Here is a 25,151-nt window from a genome sequence, read left to right as displayed (position 1 = left end):
ACAAGTCTGGGTGGTCGAAAAGCTTCCTTTGTGTCTTGAGCACCGACCAATCTTCTTGATCTCTCACTGATTACATGACAAAGGGCCCCCGCCATCAACTATCTTTCCTGCCATTTCAGCCACTGATCCATCTTCTGCCCACCTGATGTGTATTCCTGTGGGACACGTTTGAACCTGTCCCACATCATGCTGTCTGCCCTTCTGCAGTAACAGCAGATGTGTCCAAAAGCAAAGTCCAAAACTTTATGCTTTTGCTGTCGATGTTTTCGCCAAATTCTTACAAACACTGTTGCATTTTGTTAGGTCAAAGTGGAAGAAGTTTCACTCTTCAGCTGGAACTTTAATCCTGCTTGATGCTGACATGGGTGCCTGAAGTGAGATGATGTTCCATACCAAAGCACTACCATCCCTCAAAAATCCCATTTGTCACATAATGGCTGGTCTACTGATGGCTACTATGCCATTGTTTCTGAAGCTGGGTGAGGAAGCATGATTTTTTTCTGGATTTCCTCACACTCAACCAACTCATCTCTGTACTTAAATGCTGACAGACACAGTGGCCCAGATTTTCCTCTCAGTGACGAAGGAACGGCTTTTGCCGGTCACCTCATGTACAATTACCCACAGACTTTTCACAAGATTGTCAACAGAGATTTCTACTAATCCAGAATCTGTTACAATGCGGCACCCTCTATAGGGTATCTGTGGCATCTGTGAGCAGACCAAGAAACAGTGAGAGTCTTCAACCAATCAGATTGAATCGCTGAGACACACAGACTGCAAACCAGGAAATTAAAAAAACAGGAAATATAAATTACATATAAATCATTGTACAGGAAGCAAAATAAATAGTGACATTCAGATGAGATTAAGGGAGATAAATAAGAGAAAAACAGAAAAACAAAAAAAACTTTTCTTCTGAGGGAGTGAGGTTCCACACTTCTAAAACTAATTTTTCAGGGCCACACAGTTTGTTCAGCAGTAATCATCATTCATATTATGCTGTTAAAAACTCACTCAGTCCTGAATGCACCAACCCTAGCTTTTCCCTCCGTCTATAGTATGGAACTAGTGGGCAAGTACAAGTTCATGCCATAACAGGGATTTCAATGTCGAATTTATCCGCAAGGACTGCAACAGTGTGTCCTGTGAAGGAGCAAGGTATCTCATGACAGCAACTTCTGGATTCCTGCGTTTAACTGCACATGTGCAGACTTCAGAAGTTGATGTCAGATTTACCGTTATTATAGCAAAATCCAGGCTAGTGTATTGGCATCCACAGCAAAGTAAAATTAAAAAATTCAGTGCTCCAACTGAGCAAAAGTTTGAAAATTATAATTTGTGAGAGAAGAACAGCTACTTGGGACCGCTGAACTTGTGGGGCCGTTGAACTTGTAGAAATCATTAAAAAAAAAATTGTTGGGGCGGTTTCCACAAATACACAAGAATAAGGCCAATGTCTTTTCCTGGAGTATTCTTTTAATAAGCAACATTATTACTTTAACACAAAACTCATTTTTTCCCCATAGCAGATCACATGGACTACCACTTACATTGTCATGCTGTCTATCATTAATCATATCTTCTTTCTTAAGCTTCATCATTATGTCAATATCGCGTTCATAATGTTTCACTTCATTCAGTGTCCTGGGAATATAGGCATTTTTGAACACCTACAGAAAGAGTAGTAAATATATTTAAACCTAACCTTAATCACTGGACAGAAATTATCCAAGATAATGCAATATCAAATTAATAATCTGTTCTTAGTGTCAAAATCCATTCTTCCATCTCTCCCCAGTCCAATACCCTGTTTACAATTGTTAAAAATAAAACTAAATCTACAAAATAAAATATTGAAGATAAATTCAATGGGCCCAAGTTTCGGCCTCAGTTGCTCCTGATTTTATGGAGCAACTGGTGTAGAACGGAGTATCTTAGAAATTCAAATTCTCGGCATTTAGTTTGCTCTAGTTCTAGTCAGTTAGAACAGTTTCACTTTGGAACAGAATGTTTTTTTCAAAAGGGGGCGTGTCCGGCCACTTACACCTGTTTTCAAAGTTTCGGCAGTGAAAACTTACTCCAAACTAACTTAGAATGGAGTAAGTGAAGATTTTTGTACGCTCGAAAAAACCTTGTCTACACTTTAGAAAATCAGGCGTAGGTTACAAATCAGGGGTAGGGAATGGGGGGGGGGGGGGGTTTAAAGGGAAGTTTACAAACATTAAACACTTCAGTTTTACAAATAAAGAGCCATCATCAATAATAAATGATAAAAACATCAATAAATCAACCAATAAATCAATCAAAAAAAATTAATAAGAAATAATTTTTTAAAAAATCAATAAAACATTTTCTACTTACCGACTGCAACACCGGGAGCACTCCAACAACATGGTGGATGCGCCCCCCCCCCCCCCACCCCCCCAGTGTGTCTCTGTCAGGGTCTCTATCTCTCACTCTCTGTCTGTCAGTGTCTATGTTTCTGACAGCAAGGGGAGGGGGAGGAAGAGAAGGGGAAGGGGGGAAGAGAGAGAGAAGGGGAAGGGGGGAAGAGAGAGAGAAGGGGAAGGGGGGAAGAGAGAGAGAAGGGGAAGGGGGGAAGAGAGAGAAGGGGGGGAAGAGAGAGAGAAGGGGAAGGGGGAAGAGAGAGAGAAGGGGAAGGGGGGAAGAGAGAGAAGGGGAAGGGGGGAAGAGAGAGAGAAGGGAAGGGGGAAGAGAGAGAGAAGGGAAGGGGGAAGAGAGAGAGAAGGGGAAGGGGGAAGAGAGAGAGAAGGGGAAGGGGGGAAGAGAGAGAGAAGGGGAAGGGGGGAAGAGAGAGAGAAAAGGGGAAGGGGGGGAGAGAGAGAGAGAAGGGGAAGGGGGGAAGAGAGAGAGAGAAGGGGAAGGGGGAAGAGAGAGAGAGAAGGGGAAGGGGGGGAAGAGAGAGAGAAGGGGAAGGGGGGAAGAGAGAGAGGAAGGGAAGGGGGGAAGAGAGAGAGAAGGGGGAAGGGGGGAAGAGAGAGAGAAGGGGAAGGGGGAAGGGGAAGGGGGAGAAGGGAAGGGGGGAAAGGGAGAAGAGGGGGAAATGGAGAAGGGGGGAATGGAGAAGGGGGGGAATGGAGAAGGGGGGGAAAGGAGAGGAGGGGGGAAATGGAGAAGGGGGGGAAATGGAGAAGGGGGGAAATGGAGAAGGGGGGAAATGGGGAAAGGTAAATGGAGAAGGGGGGGAAATGGAAGAAGGGGGGGAAATGGAGCAGGGGGGAAAATGGAAGGGGGACATGGAGAAGGGGAAAATGGGAAGGGGGGGAAATGGAGAAGGGGGGGAAATGGAAGAAGGGGGAAAATGGAGAAAGGGGGGAAATGGAGAAGGGGGGGGGGACCAATGGAGAAGGGGGGGAAATGGAGACGGGGGGTAGGAATGGGGGGCAAGTGGAGAAGGGGGGAAAATGGAGAAGGGGGGAAAATGGAGAAGGGGGGAAAATGGAGAAGGGGGGGAAATGGAGAAGGGGGGAAATGGAGAAGGGGGGGAAATGGAGAAGGGGGGGAAATGGAGAAGGGGGGGAAATGGAGAAGGGGGGGAAATGGAGAAGGGGGGAAATGGAGAAGGGGGGGAAATGGAGAAGGGGGGGAAATGGAGAAGGGGGGGAAATGGAGAAGGGGGGGAAATGGAGAAGGGGGGGAAATGGAGAAGGGGGAAATGGAGAAGGGGGGGAAATGGAGAAGGGGGGGAAATGGAGAAGGGGGGGAAATGGAGAAGGGGGGGAAATGGAGAAGGGGGGGAAATGGAGAAGGGGGGGAAATGGAGAAGGGGGGGAAATGGAGAAGGGGGGGAAATGGAGAAGGGGGGGAAATGGAGAAGGGGGGGAAATGGAGAAGGGGGGGAAATGGAGAAGGGGGGAAATGGAGAAGGGGGGAAATGGAGAAGGGGGGAAATGGAGAAGGGGGGGAAATGGAGAAGGGGGGGAAATGGAGAAGGGGGGAAATGGAGAAGGGGGGAAATGGAGAAGGGGGGAAATGGAGAAGGGGGGACATGGAGAAGGGGGGAAATGGAGAAGGGGGAAATGGAGAAGGGGGAAATGGGAAATGGAGAAGGGGGGAAATGGAGAAGGGGGGAAATGGAGAAGGGGGGGAAATGGAGAAGGGGGGGAAATGGAGAAGGGGGAAATGGAGAAGGGGGGAAATGGAGACGGGGGGGAAATGGAGAAGGGGGGGAAATGGAGAAGGGGGGAAAATGGAGAAGGGGGGGAAATGGAGAAGGGGAGGAAATGGAGAAGGGGGGGAAATGGGAAGGGGGGGAAATGGAGAATGGGGGGAACATGGAGAAGGGGGAGAAAAAGGAGAAGGGGGGAGAAAAGGAGAAGGGGGGAGAAAAGGAGAAGGGGGGAGAAAAGGAGAAGGGGGAGAAAAGGAGAAGGGGGGAGAAAAGGAGAAGGGGGGAGAAAAGGAGAAGGGGGGAGAAAAGGAGAAGGGGGGAAAGGAGAAGGGGGGGAAAGGAGAAGGGGAGGGGGAAAGGAGAGGGGGAGGGGGAAAGGAGAGGGGGAGGGGAAAGGAGAGGGGGAGGGGGAAAGGAGAGGGGGAGGGGGAAGGAGGAGAGGGGGAGGCCCTCCTGGGAACAGGAGAGGGGGAGGGGGAAAGGAGAGGGGGAGGGGAAAGGAGAGGGGGAGGGGGAAAGGAGAGGGGGAGGGGGAAGGAGAGGGGGAGGGGGAAAGGAGAGGGGGAGGGGGAAAGGAGAGGGGGAGGGGGAAAGGAGAGGGGGAGGGGGAAAGGAGAGGGGGAGGGGGAAAGGAGAGGGGGAGGGGAAAGGAGAGGGGGAGGGGGAAGGAGGGGGAGGGGGAAAGGAGAGGGGGAGGGGGAAAGGAGAGGGGGGGGGAAGGAGAGGGGAGGGGGAAAGGAGAGGGGAGGGGGAAAGGAGAGGGGGAGGGGGAAGGAGAAGGGGGGGGAAGGAGAAGGGGGGGAAAGGAGAAGGGGGGGAAAGGAGAAGGGGGGGGAAGGAGAAGGGGGGGGAAGGAGAAGGGGGGGGAAGGAGAAGGGGGGGGAAGGAGAAGGGGGCGGGAAGGAGAAGGGGCGGGAAGGAGAAGGGGGGGGAAGGGAGAAGGGGGGGAAGGGAGAAGGGGGGGGAAGGGAGAAGGGGGGGGAAGGAGAAGGGGGGGGAAGGGAGAAGGGGGGGGAAAGGAGAAGGGGGGGAAGGAGAAGGGGGGGGAAGGAGAAGGGGGGGGGAAGGAGAAGGGGGGGGAAGGAGAAGGGGGAGGAGGAGAAGGGGGGGGAAGGAGAAGGGGAAAAGGAGAAGGGGGGGGAAAGGAGAAGGGGGGGGAAGGAGAAGGGGGGAAGGAGAAGGGGGGGGAAGGAGAAGGGGGGAAGGAGAAGGGGGGGAAAGGAGAAGGGGGAAAGGAGAAGGGGGGGAAAGGAGAAGGGGGGGAAAGGAGAAGGGGGGGAAAGGAGAAGGGGGGGAAAGGAGAAGGGGGGGAAAGGAGAAGGGGGGGAAAGGAGAAGGGGGGGAAAGGAGAAGGGGGGGAAAGGAGAAGGGGGGAAAGGAGAAGGGGGGGAAAGGAGAAGGGGGGGAAAGGAGAAGGGGGGGAAAGGAGAAGGGGGAAGGAAAAGGGGGAGAAGGAAAAGGGGGGAGAAGGAAAGGGTGGGGAAGGAGAAGGGGGGAAGGAGAAGGGGGGGGAAAAGGGTGGGGAAGGAGAAGGGGGGGAAGGAGAAGGGGAGGGGGGAAGGAAAAGGGTGGGGAAGGAGAAGGGGGGGAAGGAGAAGGGGGGGGGGAAGGGGGAGGAAAGGAGAAGGGGGGAGAGAAAGGGAAGGGGTGGAGGCTGAACGGGCCGGGCCCAAGACTTCGGCAGGGCCCGTCCCCAGCACCAGATTTACAGGTAGGTGGCGTTGGGTCGGGTCTGGTCGGGTCCGGGGTCCGGGGTCGGGAGCGCGGGTCGGGGTTGGGGGGGGGCGGTCGGAAGCATGGGTCGGGTTGGGTCGGGGAGGATGGAGGTCAGATTGGTTCAGGTAGGGAAGGAGTGCGGGTCGGGTTGGGGGGGGGGGGGGGCTGGGGGAGGATGGAGGTCGGGTTGGTTTGGGTAGGGGGGGGGGGGAGGGAGGGAGCGCGGGTCGGTTCGGGGGGGTGGTGGGAGGGAGGTCGGTTCGGTTCGGGTCGGGGGGGAGGGACAGGGAGGTCAGGTTGGGTCGGGTCGGGAGAGTGGGTCGGGTCGGGGGGTGGTGGGAGGAAGGTCGGTTCGGTTCGGGGTGGAGGGAGAGAGAGGTCAGGTCGGGTGGGGGGGGGGGGGGGGGCGGGGCGGGAGCGCGGGTTGGTGTCGGGGGCGGGTTGGGGAAGCAGGAGTCGAGTCTGGTCAGGAGGAAGCAGGAGCTGGGCGTGGGAGAAGCCTTATGCACGCAGCCCCAGTGAGGCCATTCGGCCAGGGCTAGGGGCTGTTTGCTTTGGGCCGCTCCCACAGTTTTGGACGCCTGGAGCTACTGCACATGCGCGCCCACTGTAGCGCGCATGTGCAGAGGTCACGGCACTGTTTTGAAGCGCAGGGACCTAGCTCCGCCCCCTACAGCTCGTGCTGCGCCGCGCCCGGCTCAAGAGGACCAGCAGGGAGCCGGAGAATCTGGAAGTTTTTTTTAGGCGCACTTTGTGGCGCAAAAAACGGGCCCAATGTTACTATTTTTAAAAATGCATGTTTATTTTATTGGTTATGTATGCAACATTTTCCCCCAATTTTATTTTATATAGCATAATTACAATGCCAGCTTGGTCAGCAGGAAGCACTCCCACCCCAGGTCAGAAGATTGTAGGATCAAGACTTACTCCAAGACAGACACTGCGAGAGGACATCACCGCCGGTTAGGAGTAAAAGAGCCGGAGCCACTACAACTTCCAGCGCAAGCTGCTCCAAATGTGCGACGGCTTCTAGGTGGGCGACTAGGTGATGTCATCAAAACCCAGGTCGCTGTTTGGAGCGTGGACAGGAACATCGGCGGGGCTCAGGTACAGCAGAGGAATGGGAAGGTCGGGGCGGATGAGTGGCGAGAGATCATGACAGAGGTGTGTGCGGCGGATGATTGAGGCGGAGAAGCGGAGAGAGATCGAGGCAGAAATGCGGCGGATGATCGGGGTGGAGGAGCGGTGAGGGATCGTGGCTGAGATTCGGCGAGTGATCGTGGCAGAGTTGCGGCAAATGTTTGGTGCAGAGATGCAGTGAGAGATCGTGGCGGAGGTGCAGTGAATATTTTGTGGCGGAGGAGCAGCAAGAGATCGTGGCAGAGGTGCGGCAAATGGGGCTACGGGGCCTAGAAGAGCCGAGGGCCCAGGGGCAGCACGGGCCAGCCCACATTGTGATATGCGTGCACACTAGGTCTGTACAGCAGAGCAGGTCTCCAGTCGTCCTGGTTAACCCTTACGACTGGATAAAGGCCGAGCTCTGTCACGCCCGTGTGGTGGCTGATGTGCAACGGGCAACACATGTTAAAAAAATCCACGCACAGGTATCTTCTACCCCTGGAGTTCAGGACTGGAATATCGGGTCCTACATTCCAACATCTGTGAACTCATCTCTTTTGGTGTGGAAGCAAGTCATCCTCGTTCGAAGGAGCCCCTATGATGATGACAGTACTGTGGGAGTGCTGCATTATTAGCGGTACCGTCTTTCAAATAAGATGTTAAACTGAGTCACCAACTCATGCAAAAGTTCCCATACACAGTTAAAAATAGCAGGGAGTTTCTCAGCATTCTGGCCAACATTCTTTCCTCAACCAACATCACCAAAAAATGATATTTTGCAACATTTACTATTTGATATATGCAAACTGGCTACTAGGTTTGTCTATAACAGTGACTGCACCTCAACAGTAATTAATTGAATGTGAAGGTATTTAAAATGTCCCAGGGATATATATGGCATTAAACAAGAACAAGTTTTTTCTTATTTATGTAGTTTATTTTTCAGCAGTATACTACAAAAAACATTACGGCCAACAACACACATTGTTCCCTGTATATACAACCTAGTATATATATGAGACTCACAGAACCAAATGTCATGAGCTGCGCAGTAAGTGTCGAGTTTGCAAGCCTGTAAATTTTCAGGTGAAAACTATAAAAACTGGTTAAGAACATTTTTAAGTTGGCAGAAATTGTCAAAAGAAAAATCAATCAAAACTGAAAGCAAAGAACCTTAAATTTAGGTCAGTTTAAATTTTAACAAGAAAACTTGCACTTATATAGCATCTTTACTGTAGAAAAACAAAGTCCTTCACAGAGGCACAAGGAAAGAATAGATTCCGAGCCGATAAAAGAATACATTAGGAGAGACCAAAAACTTGGTCAACGAGGTGAGTTATAAAAGAGCAGGGTGGAGAGGCATAAGGGTTTAGAGGGAATCCCAGAGAATGGGGCCTAGGTGGTAAAGGTGGCGGTGGGGGGGGGGGGATTAGGGGGTGCATAAAAGGCCAGAGACAAAAGGAAGAGAGTTAAATGGAAGAGGAAGTTGTAGAAACATAGAAAATAGGTGCAGGAGTAGGCCATTTGGCCCTTCGAGTCTGCACCACCATTCAATAAGATCATGGCTGATCATTCCCTCAGTACCCCTTTCCTGCTTTTTCTCCATACCCCTTGATCCCCTTAGCTGTAAGGGCCATATATAACTACCTCTTGAATTGAAGAGGTTACAAAATAGTGAGGGGCAAAGCTATAGAGGAATTTAAACAGAATGAAGAAAATTTAACTTTTGAGGTACATGGGTACGGGGAGCCAAGGCAGAGATGATAAGTTAACGAGACTTGGTGTAGGAAAAGATTGGGCAGCAAAGTTTTGGATGAGACGAGGCCCAGCAAGAGAGCATTGGAGTGCTGGAGTCTGGAGGTGACAAAGACACAGATATGGGTTTGAGCAGCAGATGGACTGAGGCAGAACTGCACAATGTTATGCTGGTGGACGCTGTTGGATTTTGTAATGGGGAGAGTATGGCGTTGAAAGCTCAGCTCGGGCCAAAATTACAAACAGTCTCGTTCAGCCCAAGACAGTGACCGGGGAGGAGGATTAAGTTGGTGGCAAGGATAGGAAGTTTGTGGCAGGGATAGAAGACAATGGCTTTGGTCTTTGCAATGGTTAGCTGGAGGAAACTGCAGTTCATCGAAGAATGGATGTTGGATCAATAGTCAAGACAGCATGGAGGCAGTGGAGGAGTGGAGAGGTAGAGCTTGCTCCTTAAATTCTGCCCTCATTACAACTGCTCAACTATTGGTGGCTGTACCTTCAGCTGTTTGGGCCCTAAGCTCTGGAACTTGCTTTCTAAACCGCTCTGCCTCTTTCCTCCTTTAAGATGCTCCTTAAAACCTACCTCTTTAACCAAGCTTTTAGGCATCTGCCTTAATTTTGTTCTTCTGTGGCTCATGTCAAATTTATATTTTGTCTTGTAACACTGCTGTGAAGCACCTTGGGATGTTTTACTACGTTAAAGGCGCTATATAAATAAAAGTTACTGTTGTTATCATTAGCATACATGTAAAAGCTGATATCAAGGGATAGCATGTAGATGAGGAAAAGGAGGGACCAAGGAAAGATCCTTCAGATGCTCCCTGAGGTGACAGAGCAGGGTGGAAAGGGAAGCCATTGCTAGAGACACTCTGGCTAAGATTTAATAGGTGAGAATTAAACAAAGCAAAGGCGGACTGAAAGATCTGGATGATGGAGTAGGAGACATTGGAGGAAGATGCTGTAGTCAACTATGTTGGAGGTAGCAGAGGTCAAGGAAGATGAGGAGGAATAATGCACCAGAGAGAAGATGCTACTCGTGGCTTAAAATTTCTACAATCAGATTTCTGCTCCCCTCCCCCCCGAACAGTTATGAAATCAGTTTAAACCAATAGGCAGTTATGGGACCAATGGGCACGGATGTGGGAAACGACGACACATTCAAGTACTTCGGAGAGGAAAGGGAGATTGGAGATGCTTCAGTAGTTTGCAAGGAGAGCGGCTAAGGATATGTTTTTTGAGGAGTTAAATTATAACAACAGTTCTGAAAGGGAGCAGGACAGTGCCTTAGAAGAGGAAACAATTTACAATGTCAGCTACCATAGAGGCCTGGAGAGAAGTTCCTAAATTCAAGCATTCTCTTTAAAAAGTTAAATATTTTTGCATTTATTATCTTAAGCCTTTGTGTAGCTTTCATTAGTTTTATACTGTGCCAAATTGTGCAGAACCTGTTCAATTTTTGTAAGAGGAGCTTCCTCTTGTTCTCCCCTTTCACTACATTCATATACCCGTGTGAAGTTGGGAAAACCAGAGCCATGTACATATGTGCAAGCACAGAGCATTGCTTACCAATGTCTAACTCAATGTGAGATTAGAGCATTCATATTCCATAAGTTTAGCATTAGTGCAAAGTAACAACTGCTTCACAACACTAAACTTGCAATATAAATCATGCGTGAAAATTTGAACTGACTCTAAAGTGAAGTAGAGTGAGATTATTTTCTCCAGGCATACCTTCATTGATAAGGCTGGACCCGACACTGGATTCAGGTTGCACTTGCACTATAACTATAGCATTGGTGCACTGCGTTGTGCTTGGTGCGTGGATGCACCCTAAAATGCAAATGAGGGTTACTAGCATCTTTTAGCAGCTAATCACAAAGGCTATTTTTGCACTGAAGCTTGTACAAAATCACCACATCCAGGTAGTCATGCTAACAGCACAATAATGTGCATTTGTCAATTTTATTCTGCATTTCTGATGTTATGATGTGCACTGGAATTATATTAGAAATCCTGTGCAAGAAAAAGCCAAAGTATAAGTAAAAACATTGCAATGGAGGATACACACCTCTTCATCTACTTTGTCCTGGTTGGATCGTTCGTCCTCTGTTCTCTCTGTAGCTATTTCCATTGCCTAATTAACATAAATACAACAGTGGTAATGTAGAGATACACATTAAACAAGGGATCTTTTTACTGCTCAATTATTTATGCAGTAAACTTTCATTTTTCCTCTTGGAATACCATCTTGCAACATCTCCTTTTATTCACTAAAGTTATGCATGACTGAAAGGATTTTGCACCAACAATTATCTAAAGGTCCAAAATTTGTAATCAGTTATATTTCCTTGAAAAGACAAAGAGAAAAAAGGCCAGCAGTCACAAGAGATAACAAATAACAGTGAGGAGGTTAGTAGCAGACTTCAGAAGGACATGGACAGACTAGTGAAATGGGCAGTCACATGGCAGATAAAATTTAACGCAGAGAAGTGTGTAGTGATGCATTCTGGAAGGAAAAGGGACCATAGGCAGTATAAACTAAATGGTACAATTTTAAAGGGGATGCAGGAGCAGAGAAACCTGGGGTTCAAGGTGGCAGGACAAATTGATAATGTTAAAAAAGCATATGGATTCTTGGCTTTATAAATAGAGGATTGAGTACAAAAAAAAAACCCAAAGAAGTTATGCTAAATCCTTATAAATCACAGGTTAATCACTTTAGTAATCAATACTCAGCTAGTGTATTGTTTCCAATCCTGGGCACTACACGTTAGAAAAGTTGTCAAAGGCCTTGGAGAAGATGCAGGGGAGATTTAATAGAATGGTAGAATGGGATAAAAGGTTTCAGTTATCTGGAGCAACTAGAGAAGCTGGGATTGTCCTCCTTAGAGATTTAATAGAGATTGTTCAAAATTATGAAGGTTTTTGATAAGAGTAGATAGGGAGAAAATGTTTCCACTGGCAGGAAGGGCAGTAACTAGAGGACATAAATTTAAAATAATTGGCAAAAAAGCGAGGGAGAAGGTCTTTTTTCAACTCAGTGAGTTATGATGATCTGGAATCTACTGCCTGAAACTGTGTGCTGGAAGCAGATTCAATAGTAACTTTCAAAAGGGAAATGGATCTCTACGTAAAAAGGAAAAATATGCAGGGCTATGGGGAAAGAGCAGCATAGCGAGACTAATTGGATAGCTCTTTCAAAAAGCCGGCACAGGCACGGTGGGCTGAATGGCCTCCTTCTGTGCTGTAACTCTAGAAGCAAATGCTATGAATGTAAGTACTTATCCCTAGATGTACCCTGTGTATACAATACTGAAAAATCATTAGAAACTTTACAATAAAAGTTCTAGAATGGTTGAAAACAGTTAGCAATTGCTTTATATTAATTGTTCTGCTATCAATATTTGATAGGATTCATGTAGCCAGAGTTCAATATTTCTATGACACCAAAAATATTTTTGCATTATATGCATTAAATGTATAAAGAGGTCATTTCTCAGTGGGCAACAAACAACATTAAAGTCTTCACTGTCCATGCGTCAATGCCCATTAGTACAGTTTTAGGAATGTAATTTTGCAATTTCCACATCAAAGCTCTAAGTATGGAAATACTGTCAATCAAAGAACACTCAAATTGAGAAAATAAAAGTTCAAACTGTACAGAATGCAAATTGATGTATTCAGATTGCAATGTAAAAATTCAGTATGTGGCAAGTATGTTCGATTATGTGGTTAGGTCTCCATTCCTTTTACAGCATTAGCAAACGGTTCAATATACAAACACAAATGGCACTGTGATCTGTACAGTACTTCAAAAATGTTCAAATTTGGCTGCAGGAGTTACTTATCTTGAGAAGATTTAAATTGAAGGATAATACTATTGAGCATTACACGCCATGATATAGCAATTAAAAATTTCCATTCAGTGACAATTTGAGCTATTTAACCTATTTTAAAAATCTAACATTGGATCCATCTGCATTAAAACATTCAGATCCTTTAAGACTATAGTGCAACGAAATAAACAAAGAACAGCATCACTTTATCTCTCTCTCTTTCTCGCATATATGGTTATGGGAAAGCTGGCAATATCCCAAATCAGATTTCCCTTTTTTGGCACCTTATCGGATACATCCTGAGAAATTGTATGCACTATATATGGTCATACTGCAGGATCGGTCTTCAACTCAGAGTTAAGGCTCTGGGTAAAAATATCAAGCTCAAGGCTTTTGGGAAAGACTGGGTCATTAAAGTAAAGACTTTAAGTTATTAAAAGACACAAAAGGAAGTTCAATGGATAAATGGATGTTGCGCATGGGGAGTCAAGATCCAGTGTAGTCTTCAGATGAACTAGGGTTAGAGGAGATAATTGGAACAGGGCACAGAGACATAATTCGGTCAACATTTTACAGTCATACATTCGGTCTTATTTTTATAATACTTTGATTTTATACTAGTTATAGTTAAGTAGAAAAATGTATAGCAATTTGGGAAGCAGAGAAGTAGAATTGGTTGGAGTACGGGAGTTTCTCTGCCGTAAAGGCCAAGAAGGTAGGAGGCAAAAAACAGATCCTACAGCACCACCACAGGCAGGAGGGTGTAATGTTGGCAATTTCTATTCTCAATAGCCAGAATTTGCAGTTGCAATGATAACTAAATTGTCAGAGTTCGTCGTCATTACTCTGTGAAACTCACAGCAACTTCTGGTGCCGCAGATGCGCATTTTCCAGAAGCTCCTGTCAGCGATTTCCCCACTCCTCCATCTATTGAAGTCCTCGCAGTTGAAAATCTTAGAAATCACTTGAATTGACATGAACTTCCACTTTTTAGGCTCTAATCTTGCTGTAAAACCCCTCCGAAAAAGTTAATCCTTGTTGAATGAGATGTAACTGGGTTTTTAATGGTGTACAAATTCATAATTAATGCTGAGCAACCTTTCTGGTCCTGAAAAACTAATTTTATATTTATGGAATGTCACATTTCTCCATATGATACAAATTCCATAGATTTTTCAAATAATATATATTTTTAAAAGTTTGTTTCTGATATTTTAGCTTCTACCTTAACACAAGAAATAGGAGCAGGAGTAGGCCATTTGTCCCCTCAAGCCTGTGCCACCATTTAATAAGATCATGGCTGATCTGATCATGCACTCAGCTCCACTTCTCTTCCCGCTCCCCGTAACCCTTTAATCCCATGTGTATGTCCCAATCTTTATTCTGCTTTCTGTAAAATTATTAAAAAGTGAAGGATAATCAGTGCTTTTTATTTCCTGGTTTGCTGTGTGAGAATGCTTGATGACATAATTGTTGCTGAATGCCAGATTCCCCCATAGGTGGCACCAGAATGAAATTAACGTCAGGAAACGTGAAATCTACACCACAGAGATCGCTAGATCTTTTGTGGGTAGCTTTCTTTGAGGTCAGTGGCAAGCGCCGTCATTTCGCCGCTGAACGTAAAATCCGGGCCAATATGTACATAGGAATTTAATATGGGAAAAAGTGACAGGATGCATGTGCAGACATACGATTATATTCATACATATGCACAGAGATTTTGGAGCATTTAGTGAGTCACTTCTAGAGAAGAATGAAATAGGAAATTAATCCACATGCTGAAATAAATTAGGCCAATTAAAACCACTGAACAACAAAAATATAAATCTACCCTATATCCCTACAGAAATGGGATTAAAACTAAAATTACTGATCAAACCTCAACATGGTATAATTAAAGTTCAATCTCCTTTTCCGGATCTTGCTGCTTAAACAAAAACAGTTTCATTTTTATGAAAGTATAGATATATCAAGTCCTACCTTCTGAAGGTAAGCATCAAGATTATCATCTGTAACTGAAGGGTCTGTGACAAATTCAAACAGTTCTCGCAGAGTCATCACAGCAACATCATGTTTACGAAAAAATTCTATCACAGAAAATAAAAGATGCAATGATGAACTACATTTCAATATTGATGATGGGAATCACATAAAATTCTTTAAATCATTATAGACCATGATCATTTGTAAAGTCCAAGCATGTAAATGCAGAAAATTCTTCAAGTCTATTCGCTCTGCTTTAAATTTCACACAAGAAATGTTCTTTCCCTGCATATCTGACAAATAATAACCACTGTTATTGGGATGCCAATAGGTGAATACAGTTTAAACACTTTGGAACAGTTTAGAGTACTGTGGAATAAAAAATACTTCTAAACTATCTACTAAGAAAGGACCGTATCAGTAACAATGTAAAGATATTGCCCATTGAATACATAAATGTTACAATTTTTTCTCATTTGTCTGTTGTAAAACTGAAATGAAAATGAGTGTGTCAAATTACAGCCTAGAGAAACCAATTAAAAAGTGGTTAATAAAACAATTAGCGTATGAAAATTGCATTATTGCACTCTAACAGGCTATCCTGATTGAGAACAAAAAAAACCTAGTTCATTGGACAGCCTTTGTTTAAAATAACCACTATTTTGAGCAAATCTCAATTTTTTGCCCCCCAAATAGTTTTGAGATAATGACATTTTTAACATGACACAATTGAGCAGTGTGACACTATGGATGCACAAGAGAGAATATTTTTAATTTTATAGATACAATTAAAATAGTAAATGGCAAGATTACCATTTGACACCAGGGACAAGGTATCAGGTGTCAACTTATTGTGCATTTTCAGTATGTGAGTGGTAGTTTGCTTGTTTTCACACTCAAAACTAGCTGTCTGGTTATATTAGTGGCTTTGTGTATATTTATATGACAGATTTATTATGTAACCATTGGTCATGTTCACTGATTCAGCAAGAAAAAGATCTGAGCAAAAGCAAAAATAATTGTGGTTTTGACTCACCATTAATGTTGAGACAGTCTTTTCGGAGAAACTCCAAGGCACATGGATGATCATGTTCCACTGACTGTGATACATCAATTATATAAATCTCCCCATTGTGGTACCTACAGGATAGCAGAAAAATAAAAGATATACAAATCACCTCCTTCCTCAAAGTCTGGACTTCTATTATGAACAATTGAACCATAGACTCTACCAAGACAATTGCACTTTAAAATACATTTATTTTCACAGGCAAACTAAACAAAGATGAGTCATTCTGAAATGAATCTCAACATATATAAAGCAAACAGTGCAGAAATAGTCCCATCAGTCTCTCTTATAAATCACTCGATATACATATAAGTATAGTAACTAATATATTAACATAATTGATTGCTTATTTAATAATGGCGTGAAATATAACATATTACATTTAGAGTACTGTAAACAGATCTAGTCTCCATATTCCAAAAAGGATAGAGGCACAGGTGAATATGCAAAAAAGATTTATAGGATGACACCAGAATGGAGAGATTATAACTATCAGAAAAGATGAACAGCATGAGGCTCTTTTTTCTAGAAAAGAGAAGGTTGAGGGGTAACCTAATAGAGGTCTTTAAGATTATGAAGGAGTTGGATAGGGTAAACAGAGATTATGGGCCCAAGTTTCCACAGGATAAAAAACGGGCGCCCCTCCGAGCTGGACGCCCGTTTTTCGCGCCTAAAACGGCGCCAGAAAAAAAAACGCACTCGAGCGCTCTGCAGCTCCTTGTCTGTTTGGCGGGCGCCCAGGGGGGCGGAGCCTACACTCGCGCCGATTTTGTAAGTGGGAGGGGGCGGGTACTATTTAAATTAGTTTTTTTCCTGCCGGCAACGCTGCGCATGCGCGTTGGAGCATTTGCGCATGCTCAGTGTGAAAAAAAACATTGGCACTCGGCCATTTTTGTAGTTCTTTGTAGCCGTTTAATTTTTGAACATTTTTTAATAAAACCACATTGCCATCAGCACATCAGCACTGAGGCTTCCCTTCTCACTGTCTCCTTCCCCTCCCTCCCCTGCGCGGCAACAAGCCGCTGTCTCCTTCCCCTCCCTCCCCTGCGCGGCAACAAGCCGTTGTCTCCTTCCCCTCCCTCCCCTGCGCGGCAACAAGCCGCTGTCTCCTTCCCCTCCCTCCCCTGCGCGGCAACAAGCCGCTGTCTCCTTCCCCTCCCCTCCCTCCACGGCAACAAGCCGCTGTCTCCTCCCCCTCCCTCCCCTGCGCGGCAACAAGCCGCTGTCTCCTCCCCCTCCCTCCCCTGCGCGGCAACAAGCCGCTGTCTCCTTCCCCTCCCTCCCCTGCGCGGCAACAAGCCGCTGTCTCCTTCCCCTCCCTCCCCTGCGTGGCAACAAGCCGCTGTCTCCTTCCCCTCCCTCCCCTGCGCGGCAACAAGCCGCCGTCTCCTTCCCCTCCCTCCCCTGCGTGGCAACAAACGGCGGTTTCCTTCGAACGATGGCTGAAGCACTTTCACACAGGTAGGAAGATGGTTTATTTAATCTTTTCTTTGCTTATAAATGTTTATTCAGGTTGGATTTATTTGTATAATATTTGTAGAAGTATAAATAAGGATTGATTGTAGAATTTAATGAGTTCCCTTCCCCCCCCCCTCGTTCTGGACGCTTAATTTGTAACCTGCGCCTGATTTTTTAATGTGTAGAACAGGTTTTTTCAGTTCTACAAAAATCTTCACTTGCTCCATTCTACTTTAGTTTGGAGTACATTTTCACTGTGGAAACTTTGAAATCAGGCGTCAGTGGCCGGACACGCCCCCTTCTGAAGAAAAAATTCTGTTCTAAAGTAGAACTGTTCTACCTCACTAGAACTGCAGAAAAAAAAATGTGGAGAATTGCGATTTCTAAGATAGTCCGTTCTCCACCAGTTGCTCCTAAAAATCAGGCGCAAATCATGTGGAAACTTGGGCCCTATGTTTCCACTTGTGGAGGCTCCAAAACTAGAGGCCATAACTATAAAATAGTCACTAATAAACCCAATAAAGAATTCAAGGGGAACTCCTTTACCCAGAGAGTGGTTAGAATATGGAATTTGCTATTACATGCAGTTCAGACTAATAGCATAGATGCCTTATAAGGGAAGCTAGATAAGTACATGAGGAAGAAAGGAATAGAAGGATATGCTGATAGAGTGAGATGAAACAAGGTGGGAGGAGGCTTATGTGGAGCATAAACACCGGCACAGACCAGTTGGGCCAAATGGCCTGTTTCTGTGTTGTAAATTCTATATGATTTTCCCCACCCTAGTCTAGTGGATTCACTGTAATGGAATTCCACTAAATTCCTTTCAATCTCTTATTAAACACAAGAGTAATGCCTTACCTCTAAGAATGATCCTTCTTATATGTAAAATATGCATGCAATAGGCTGGGCTGGACACAGAAACAAATGTATAAACTACAGGCCATGAGCAGCCTGAGGCAGGAAATAAATTTACAAAGTTTATGGGTTCGACGTGATTGTGAATTATTTCCCTAAGTTTAACTGCTGCCAGGTGTTCTATTTCTATTGATCTTGTGTGCAATATACAATGAATACTGATTATCACGTGGCAATCATTATGGCCACATCTCTCTGTTTCCTCCTTTAAGACCTTCTTTAAAACCTACCCCTGACTAAGCTTTTAGTCACCCATCCTAATATCCTAACATCTCCTTCTTTGGTTCTGTGTCAATCTTTGACCGATTACATTCTTAGGAAAGCGTAAGCAGGCACTTCACATGTTAAATGCGCTATATAAATGCAAGTAGTTGCTGCTTCAGTTATTATATAGTTCTAACATTTACACAATTACATACTGGTTATGACCATTTCAGGATAGGTAAATGTCCCAATAAACAGGCAACATGACAACAATTTGCATTTATAAAGAGTTTCAAAAATAGAATATAGCCTAAAACGCTTTGCATGGGTGGGGGGGGAAGGGTTGAGAGAAATAGATAAAAGATATTAAGGAACAGATGCATTAGAAGCTCTAAACATAATCAAGATTCAATGGATAGAAAGACACCAAAGCAGCAACTTACAGCAGGTTAAATTCACTGAGATCAGCATGAACCAGTCTGGCATCCTTGTACATTCTTCGCATGTACTGAATAACAAATAGATATAGTTCACGGGCCTTGGATTCAGACAAGTTAGCATTCTTTAACAGTGGAGCCGGCCTAGAGAATAAAAGGGAGGACGATTAAAGCACTGAATATTAATTCTCTTACTTCAAAACAGATGTGTGCGCAACAGTTCTCTGTAGCAAAAATGGAGCTGAAAGAATTCAAGCCTGCAACAATTTTTTTTAAACTAGATGAAGAAATTTTGAAGTTTTAAAGTGAGATCTTGGGCATATCGACTGCAGTGAACCTACATGTCCACTGACATCTTTGTTACTCCAATCGGCGTCTGATTTAACTCCATGCTGAGCTTCCAACTCCTCTCCTTCACAAAGACCATCTCCTTACATCTCAATAACATTGCCAGTCTCCAGCCTTACCTCAGCCCATTTGCTGCTGAAACCCTCATTCATGCTATTGTTACCTCTGGACTTATCTATTCCAATGCTGTCCCAGCCAGCCTCCTAGCTGCCACCCTCTATAAAGCTGAGCTCATCCAAAACTTTACTGCCTGTATCCTAACCCACACCATGTTCTGCTCACCACCACCCCCGTGCTCGCTGACCTATACTGGCATCCAGTTCACCAAACACCTCAATTTTAAAATTTTCATTCTCATGTTCAAATCCTTCCACGGCCCTACCAATCTCTCTAACCTCCTCCAGCCCTGCAACTCTCCAAGAACTCTGCATTCTTCCAACTCTGGCCTCTTGTACACCTCTCACTTCCTTCACTCCACCACTAGCTACCGTGTCTTCGGCTGTCTAGGCCCTTAGCTCTGGGATTCACTCCAAACTCATCTCCCTCTCCACCTCTCTCCTCCTTTAGGCACTCCATGACCAATCTTTTAATCACCTGTCCTAGTATCTCCTTTGGCTTGGTGTCAATTTATGTCTAATTGCGGTCTTGTGAAGCGCCTTGGAACATTTTCCTACATTAAAGGTTCTTTAGAAGTGCAAGTTGTTGTTGTATTAAACATGTCCCCTGTTACTTGAATCCTTTGCCATAGTAAGCATGAATCATTTTGGTATTTCCTTTCATAACCGTGACAAATTCAATTAGATCCAAAGTGCGCCCCACACTTATTTGAAAACACCACCATTGAAGGCCAGAGTTTAAAAAAAACTTCCATTAAAAAAAAAAATTTGTACCAGGACACATACTATCACCACCATAACCCAACTTATATACTGAATGCTGCCTCTCGGCTTTCTTTCCCTTTTAACTGTGTTATCTTTTTCCAATCCTAGATGATCAGTACAGTACATGCATGACATATAGCTTTATTGTTAGCTGAATTATTCTTTTTAGAATGCCTCTTAAATAAAAGTAATGGTTGAATTCCACAAAAGGAAAAAAAACTCACATATCATCGTTACCAATAAAACCCATAACAAGTACATGACTCCTGAGCATGATTGGCTCCGGACAGGGTATTTCCGCTGTTTGCAACCTACATCAAAAATAAACAGCATTACATTTTTACTCTAGTAAAATATATGGCCTGCAATTCTGTTGTGCTATCATACAAACATTTAGCGTGCTTGCATGGAATACTTTCCTCTGCTATTTTAACAGCGATTAAATCCGATTAATTTAAACAGGTTAATCTGTTAAACTCGGAGAAATTTTATGTAGATGCATTCAAGTGTTCAAATGCTAGTATCTATCCTACAGCTTAGTTGCTAGACCAAGAAAACATATAAATCAAGTGCCAATAAATAAGCATAAGCAACCATTTCATCACAATTCAGATTAAAAACATTGATGATGCGACAAATAATTAAGTATTTTCTTTAAGGTTTGGAATTATATTTTTTTCTTATTTTCAAATCATAGAAATCATGTGGCATTTTAATTTTATACAACTGTTGAAACAATTAGTTGGCTTGCTGAAACTGCTGACTAAAGAGGGCATGCAATTCAAACACCTTCTGGGATTTTTTTCAAATACGTTATGATTGACAATTCTTTTTTGAAATTAAGTTATTTAAATTAATTTGGTTCCAGTTGCTTTTTTTTTTGAAGGTATTTATCTGACCTTTTCCAAATCAACAGAGTCTGTAGGTGACAGTAAAAGAACTTCCACTTAAGAATTACTTAGAGCATAGTTTAGCACACCAGCTGCAAACTACTTGAGGAGCTACCTTAACAACTATTTAAAAATACGCATCATGTTACCATTTTAATTCACTTGTTTTGCTAAATTGGTTTGGCCTATGTTAAAATCTACTGTAGTGTTTTCTGCCACCTTCTGACGACAACGAAGATCACAAAAGAGGGATCTGATAAAACTAGTAGCTAAAATAAATTGTAACGTTTTCAGTTTCATTCATGGGCATGCTACAAATTCACCTCGATACCTGGACAGTGGAAACACGCCATAGGACCATCTGAAACATGGATGCCAAAACAAAATAAAAGTGAAAAAAAAAAATTATGGTTGTCAACATTGCCACTTTAAAAAGTGCTTCATGAGGGAGAAAACAATCATATAGGATTTAAATCTTGTATCTTTAAAAAAAAAGTAATTGAGGATAAACTTCCTGCAAGAATAACCAGGTGGACCAAAGCTATAATGCAAATACCACCAAGACTTCTAAAAGGTCTTAAAAGTGCAAGGAGGTTCTAGCGGCCAACATTTATCCCTTAAGCACCACATTTATCTCACTGCTGTTTGTGGGCCCAAACTGTATGCAAATTGGCTGCTGCATTGATACCACCACAGTAAGGACTACACTTCAAAAGTAATTAATCAAAGCACTGAACTCACATTTTGTTCTCCTTTTGTGCAGTATATTGAAAAGTTGGACCTATTCATCACAGGGAAATTTCAACTAGCAGCATATCTATGAATTAGGGGGAAAAAAATCAGACTTCTTTGCTGTGAACACAAATTTATGATTCTTTAATAGTATACAGTTTACTTTTCTGGCTCTTCAGCCTTGAAGAGTTGGCCACCCTGAAGCAATGAGATTTATTCAAGGACTGTTGCAGCATTAATTTGCTTAGAGAATCATTTTTACAAGTGTTGTATTTAATAGATACAAATTTGAAAAAATATGGTGGTGAGGGGGAAGATTACATTTTCTGATCATTTACCTACTAAATTGCTGAAAAAGAATTAAAAAGTAAAAACTTTAACTTACATTTTTTGCAGGTCTTCATATTTACCGCTGTTGGCAGGGCTGCACCACAGGTTTTACCGTGTCGGTATACGGGTCCTGAGAGAGCCAAAAATTGATCACAAACGCCATTTCCACGGAGTGTTGCATGTCGGCGTTCCTCTCCCCAGTGGTACGTAGAAATGCCGCCGCAAAAAGGTACCCTGAAGATCCCGCCAACCGGGTTTTCGCCGCAGAGGGTCAAATCGCGACGAAAACCCGGTAGCAAAGTCATCGAAATTCTAGCCCAATTTGTCATTTTATACAAGACTATGGTTCATGCATTATACAAAGATAGCAAACGACCTGAAAAGTTCCAACAAAATGTTATTTGTGGTACCTGATCAAATTTCTCATTTCCTTCTCTGCCCAAGTCCTGACCATTTTTCTCGGATTTCCCTTACAGTATCCATGGCGGAATCTAGAAAATAAATATTGTTCCTTTCAACAAAATATGCTATGTTTAAAAAAAAACTTTAAATGAAAGGCTATGGGCTCAATTTTGGCCCAAGCCTTTTTTCGGCGCACTTACCGGAGATGCGCCGCTTTTCTCCATTCATTAGTGCGCCGAAAAAAATCATTGCCCACTTTGGCCGCTGTCCGGCCTCTCCTCGTCGTCGCGCAGTGTGGCCAGTCGAGTCGGGGGCGGAGCCATCGTCCTGTGCTGAAAACAATGCCGGGACGTCTGCACATGCGCATTGGAGTCGGGTTGCGATGTCCGCCCATGCGCAGTAGCGCCAAAATTTGGCAATTGCCCGTTTTTAAAAGGAATCGTAGCTGCTTGTGTTTTGCCGTCCCGTGAGTTTGCTTCCTGCAGCCTGTGTGTGCTCAGATATCGGCAGTTCCTACTCCTATCCCTGGCCGAGTGGTCTCCCGGTCATCCCGCCGCTATCCCTGGCCGAGTGGTCTCCCAGTCGTCCTGCACCTATCCCAGGCCAAGTGGTCTCCCACACCAGCCGGCCCGCTGTTGAAGTAACTGCTTGTGTTTTGCCCTTGCTGCAGCCTGTCCGGCGAGTTTGCTTCCTGCAGCCAGTGTGTGCTCCGATGTCGGCAGTTCAATCGCTTCCGCCCCTATCCCTGGCCAAGTGGTCTCCCGGTGCGTTGTCGTCCCACAACTATCCCAGGCCGAGTGGCCTCCCGCACCTGCCGGCCCGCTGCCTTCCCAGGCTGAGTTTTCAGACGAAGGTAGGACTTAGTTCTATTTTTTATTTGTTTTTGAATGCTTATTACTTTTTGTGATTTGTAAGTCTTGGTGCTTTAGGTGCAGGTCCTCTCCGCTTCCCTTCCTGCCCCTATCCCAGGCTGAATGGCTTCCGATGATTTCTTAACTCTCCGCAGGGTTTTCTGAAGTGGCCACATACGCTGGCCTAAGTAGATTTAGCTGGCTAAAGTGGCCTAAATGGCCAAAACTGGCTTAAGTGGCTGGTAACATCCCCTTTTGAGAAAAACTAAACTAAAAAAATCGTAACTAACTCACTTACACTGGCGCAAATTGAATGTGCAAAATGGGGATTTTTAAGATACACCAGAAAAATCAAGTTAATCCAAAAAAACGAAGCAACTCCTGGCCAAAATTGAGTCCTTTGTTACTAAAAAGTTAATATTTCCATCTACACTGCTTAAACTGTGTCAAATGAAGTATTTTTTTTTACAACTAATAACAGTCCTGTTGCAGGTTTTAAAACATGAAAACTAGTATGAAGCACATTAAGAGCATTATGAAACAGTGACTAATGAATAAAGCTTAGGTCCTGGCTGTAATATTCGTGGCTTTAAATAGTGCATTGCATCCATAGATTATTGTAAGTAGCTTCAAGAAATACTTCACGTCTAACCACTTGGATGGCACTGAAGATGATCTGGGAAGGAGAGGAGACTTACTTGATCAGGTGGAAGACACTGATGATAACACTGAGCATGATAGACAATGTCAATGTGAAGGCTCTATGCAAAAATCTGATAACTTTAAATTTGGAACGCTCCTGAAACTTTTTAAACCATTGCCAATATGTTTTAATTGATTTTTTTGCATTACTTCCTGTTGTTCTATTGCTTTAATTTGTATGTTACATTTTATGTGGTTCAATGAAGGTTGGTTTCTCCATTTTCGAGTTCCTTCCATTTAGTTATGTGTATAATTTCTTTTTTTGGGGGGGGGGGCAGAGAGAAGCTACAATAATTGAATATTTACAGTATGCAAAATAAAATTAAGATTTGGATATGCATGAATATATGCTATGGGGCAATATAATTGGAGGGGGTACAGAGACGATTCACTCGGCTGATTCCAGAGATGAGGAGGTTACCTTATGATGATAGATTGAGTAGACTGGGTCTTTACTCGTTGGAGTTCAGAAGAATGAAGGGTGATTTTATAGAAACATTTAAAATAATGAAAGGGATAGACAAGATAGAGGCAGAGAGGTTGTTTCCACTGGTCGGGGAGACTAGAACTAGGGGGCACAGCCTCAAAATACGGGGGAGCCAATTTAAAACCGAGTTGAGGAGGAATTTCTTCTCCCAGAGGGTTGTGAATCTGTGGAATTCTCTGCCCAAGGAAGCAGTTGAGGCTAGCTCATTGAATGTATTCAAATCACAGATAGACAGATTTTTAACCAATAAGGGAATTAAGGGTTATGGGGAGCGGGCGGGTAAGTGGAGCTGAGTCCACGGCCAGATCAGCCATGATCTTGTTGAATGGAGGAGCAGGCTCGAGGGGCTAGATGGCCTACTCCTGTTCCTAATTCTTATATTCTTATGTATACATTCCTCCTGTTTCTATAGTTTACAAATCACATTTAAGATTGTGTGCATACAAATTAAGAAATTTAATACAGAAAGAAAAGTGCATTTCAGAAAATCTTACCTGAATTCACCACTAACATATTTATCACGATCTTTAAAAATTAAGATTGAAGTTTTGTAGATCTTAATTGCTCTGCTTTCTCCAGTGTTTGTAGTTGCATGATACACATTTGCCTGTTAGTGAAGAGACACAAAAACTGGACTGTTGAAGGAGGCTTGAAACAATATAGATAACAAGTATGAGTTAAATGAGTTTAAACGGTATATAGACCTGTATTCTTTTAAGGAGACATGCAATGGAACTATGATTTCCTATATTTTAGCTCAATGATAATGTTTATGCGAGGGTAAAGACAGGCCCTTTTGTGCTAGTGTATCCATTTATAAAGGAAATTCATTTATTTATATAAATTTAAAAAGTTTTATGAATTGTGTGTTTCTGGTAACAAAATTGAAACAGGCAGG

The 25,151-nt window shown here is 43.9% G+C and overlaps 1 protein-coding gene across 3 annotated transcripts in view; it reads right to left on the bottom strand.

Moving 5' to 3' along the window:
• riok1 (RIO kinase 1 (yeast)) overlaps positions 1 to 25,151 on the bottom strand; it is a 48,255-nt gene that overhangs the window by 5,548 nt on the left and 17,556 nt on the right. For 2 of the 3 annotated variants that reach the window (XM_070888538.1, XM_070888540.1), the window contains exons 7-15: positions 24,748 to 24,860; positions 22,222 to 22,302; positions 21,081 to 21,110; positions 20,084 to 20,170; positions 18,637 to 18,774; positions 15,581 to 15,684; positions 14,542 to 14,648; positions 10,794 to 10,859; positions 1,554 to 1,673 (exon numbers count right to left, since the gene is read on the bottom strand). In XM_070888538.1, the coding sequence (XP_070744639.1) occupies positions 1,554 to 1,673; positions 10,794 to 10,859; positions 14,542 to 14,648; positions 15,581 to 15,684; positions 18,637 to 18,774; positions 20,084 to 20,170; positions 21,081 to 21,110; positions 22,222 to 22,302; positions 24,748 to 24,860 (846 nt within the window). The remainder of the gene's footprint in view (positions 1 to 1,553; positions 1,674 to 10,793; positions 10,860 to 14,541; positions 14,649 to 15,580; positions 15,685 to 18,636; positions 18,775 to 20,083; positions 20,171 to 21,080; positions 21,111 to 22,221; positions 22,303 to 24,747; positions 24,861 to 25,151) is intronic. The other variant, XM_070888539.1, reaches the window with a different exon arrangement.

This window comes from Pristiophorus japonicus, chromosome 1 (assembly GCF_044704955.1).
Source record: "Pristiophorus japonicus isolate sPriJap1 chromosome 1, sPriJap1.hap1, whole genome shotgun sequence".
In the NCBI taxonomy this organism is placed as follows: Eukaryota; Metazoa; Chordata; class Chondrichthyes; family Pristiophoridae; genus Pristiophorus; species Pristiophorus japonicus.
The sequence above is the reverse complement of the archived record's forward strand: the minus strand, read 5'-3'. Positions and strand labels throughout refer to the sequence as shown.